This window comes from Gavialis gangeticus, unplaced genomic scaffold, assembly GCF_001723915.1.
Source record: "Gavialis gangeticus isolate Ggan-Ray unplaced genomic scaffold, GavGan_comp1, whole genome shotgun sequence".
NCBI lineage: Eukaryota > Metazoa > Chordata > Crocodylia > Gavialidae > Gavialis > Gavialis gangeticus.
In genome coordinates this window covers 111,758-114,821 of record NW_017728989.1, presented here as the reverse complement: position 1 = coordinate 114,821, position 3,064 = coordinate 111,758, and the positions used below count along the sequence as shown (strand labels likewise).

At 66.1% G+C, this 3,064-nt stretch overlaps 2 protein-coding genes across 3 annotated transcripts in view; one reads left to right on the top strand and one right to left on the bottom strand.

The window, feature by feature from the left end:
- Positions 1-1,923, bottom strand: part of ANKRD52 (ankyrin repeat domain 52) — a 16,265-nt gene extending 14,342 nt beyond the window's left edge. For both annotated transcript variants that reach the window (XM_019514387.1, XM_019514396.1), the window contains exons 1-5: positions 1,773-1,923; positions 1,249-1,327; positions 971-1,041; positions 413-613; positions 119-206 (exon numbers count right to left, since the gene is read on the bottom strand). In XM_019514387.1, the coding sequence (XP_019369932.1) occupies positions 119-206; positions 413-613; positions 971-1,041; positions 1,249-1,327; positions 1,773-1,883 (550 nt within the window). In that variant the 5' untranslated portion in view covers positions 1,884-1,923. The remainder of the gene's footprint in view (positions 1-118; positions 207-412; positions 614-970; positions 1,042-1,248; positions 1,328-1,772) is intronic.
- Positions 1,924-2,524: 601 nt separating this feature from the next.
- COQ10A (coenzyme Q10A) overlaps positions 2,525-3,064 on the top strand; it is an 11,646-nt gene continuing 11,106 nt past the window's right edge. Inside the window, exon 1 of the mRNA XM_019514301.1 lies at positions 2,525-2,535. Coding sequence (XP_019369846.1) covers positions 2,525-2,535 — 11 coding nt within the window. The remainder of the gene's footprint in view (positions 2,536-3,064) is intronic.

The window sequence follows — 3,064 nt, the reverse complement described above, 5'->3', positions numbered from 1 at the left end:
TCGTGGTAGGCACGAGCCCGCACCACGATCGAGCCACGCAGTGACAGGGCCGCTCATGAGCTCAGGTCCAGCCCACCCAGCAGAGGCCAGGGTGGGGAGAGAGCAGGGGAGGACGTACCTAGGAAGGCGGCCCAGTGGATGGGCTGTCGCTCCTTCTTGTCACACGTGCTCAGGTTGACCCCCTTGTTCAAGAGCAGGTTCACCATCTGCAGCAGGGAGACATGGGTGGGGGTCAAAGGACCCAGTCCAGTGTCCAGCCAGGCTACCGTGGCACGTCAAGCTCCCCCCCTCCCTGCTGTGTTCGGGGGGCACGTACACCACCTAGCGCAAGGCGGCTGGCCACAAATGGCTGCCTCTGGGGTCCCCCAGATCCAGACACTGCCCCCAGGCACTGGAGCAGGGGTGGGCTCACCTCAATGTGACCGCTGTGCACGGCGTGGTGCAGTGCTGTGCGCCCAGTGCGGTCGGCCACGTTGACGCTGCTCAGCAGAGGGGCCAGGGCCTCGGCGCACTTGGTGGCCCGGTTGGCAGCGGCCACATGCAGTGGCGTCTGCCAGTATTTGTCGCGGGCGTTGACGTCGGCCGAGTGCTTCAGGAGGAGGGTAAGTGCCTTCTGCAGGGAGGGGAGAGGGAGCTGGCATCACCACGTGCCCAAGTCCCACCATGCCCTGCTCCCTGTGGCCTTGGGGCCACGAACTGGGCTGAGCTGGGGAGGGGGCTGCAATGGGGCAGGGCAGGAGCCGTGGAGGAAGCGGGCCTGCTTTTGGACACCCCCTTGCTCCCTGCCTCCACCACCCCCATGGGGCCAGAGCCTGGCAGCTGGAGCCTGGGCTTCCTGCCACGAGCATGGAGAAGAGGCCAGGCTGTGAGGAAGCAAGTCCTGCATTGCGGGCTGGGCCGGGGCAGGGCGGGGTGGGGGGGGGCAACCTGCAGGGTCTCCGCTGGCTTGGGGGAGGCGGGGGGCACCTACCTCGTTGCGGGAAGCCGCGGCGCGGTGCAGCGGCGTGAGCCAAACCGTGTCCTTTGCATTCACGTTAGCACCTGGGGAGGCAGACGGGGGCTGAGCTCTGGGCGGGGGCAAGGGGAACCCAGGGCAGGGTCAGAGCTGAGTCCCAATGTGCCCCCCTCCAATCCCCACCCCAGTGCTGCAGCCTGCCCCCCCACACCTTTGCTCAGGACAGTGCTGGGGCCTGGAAGACCCAGACACCCCTGGGTGGGGGGGCAGGGTAGGGCCAGCAGCCGCCATACCTGACAAGATGAGGAGCTCCACGATGGCAGCATCTCCTACGTAGGCAGCAGCATGCAGTGGCGTTCGCCTTTCTTGGTCCTATGTGGGAGAGACGGGCCCCAACTATAATGGGGGGACATCCCTGCCCCACAGCCTCCACTTCCACCCCAGGGGATGGCCCGAGGGAGACGGCCACAGAGCAGGCCCCCCTCACAGGGCAGCATGCGCCGAAGGGTGAGCGTGAGAGCACAGGGCAGGTCTCCAGCTGCCTCAGTGCCGCAGACCCCCAAGGGCGCAGGCCAGATCCCGCTGAGAGCCGGGCTTCCTGGACATGCGTGGAGAGCCCCAGGCTGACACACTGACTGCGCCTTTGACCTGAAGCTCTTCACTTCCATGCAGAGAGCAACGCGTCATACCCAGGGCCCCAGTCCCCTCAGCCCTGTGGGGGCACCACGCGGGATGGGGGCCGCAGCCACCGTGCATGAGGACAACGGTCTGATGGCTTCCCCAAAGAAAAGACACTGGGGAGTCCTCCTGCACTCACCAGGACATTGATGTTTTCCTTCTGGCTCAACAGCGACCGCACCTCCTCAATGTCACGGTTGAAGATGGCTTGGACCAGAGGAGGCTGCAAGGGGCAAGCCGAGCCAGGCATGACCGGGACGTCGGGCTGGCACCGTCTGCCCCCCTCTGCCAGGCTCAGCTCCACCCTGCACCCCAACACTCCCACTAACGAGACGCTGCCACCAAACCCCCTTGTCCAGGCTGCTCGCAGCCACTGGAGTGAGCCTGGCTCAGGCGACTCTGTTCCGCTCCCCAGTTGTACAGTGACAACCCCCCAGGCTGGCTCAGTGCTGCGGAGGGGCAGCCACCCCTCAGTGAGCTCCAGGAGCCATGTCTGGACCCCCAACAGCACCCAGAACAACTGACACTGGGGACCCTCCCCACTGGCCCAACAGCGGGGCCAGAGCGCTGGCCTGGCACTGCCAGCCCTGCTCCACACCTGCCCAGAGCCCCTGCTCTGCTGTGCGAGCCCTGGCACCAACACACCCATCAGGGCAAGGCTGCGAGCCCACCAGCCCATGGCCTGGAGAAGGGCCAAGGGATGGGGGACACACAGCCCCTTCCCAGGGAAGGAGACAGGCTCACAGCACCAAGGATGCCTGACGTGGCCTGTCTCAGGTTGGGGGCCCGGGCCTGCCCCTTCCTCCAGCAAGGGAGTAGCAATGGGGCTACCCAAAAATCCCCTGCAATGCTCTAGCCTAAACCCCGGTCCACTCCAAGGCTGACAGAGGGATGCGGGCAAGGTAAATATTTGGCTTCCAGGGGCAGCGGCCTGGCCCCTGCGGGCAGCAGTGGGAATAGGGGTGACCGGCAGGGAGAGAACGGTATCAGCAGCTCCTGCCCCTGGAGCCAGAGGCCAGGCCCGGGACTCTGGAGGGAAAGTGCAGGCACACCTGGGCCCGGGGATGGGGGGTGGGAAGCCTTGGTCATGGGGGACCACAAACAGGTCCTGGGGGCATCACAGTGCCAGGGAGACCCAGCTCCCCTAGTTGAATCACCCGCCCTCCTGGGGCGGAAGGGGGAGGAAACGGGGATCTGCGCCACTTCACCAGGACAAACCCCTCTCTGGACCAAGAGCTGCCAGCCACCAGGCACGGAGGTAGGGATGAGCCCCCCTGCAACACCCCAGCTGGGCAGAGCTGGGGGGGCATCTCTGGGGGTAAGAAAAGGGGGCCCAAGCCTGGCAACCAAACCCCCTCTCAGCAGGCCAGAATCAGGGCTTGGGCTCCCAGGAGGACCCTGAGAAGCAGGGGGTGGGGGTGGGGGTGGGGG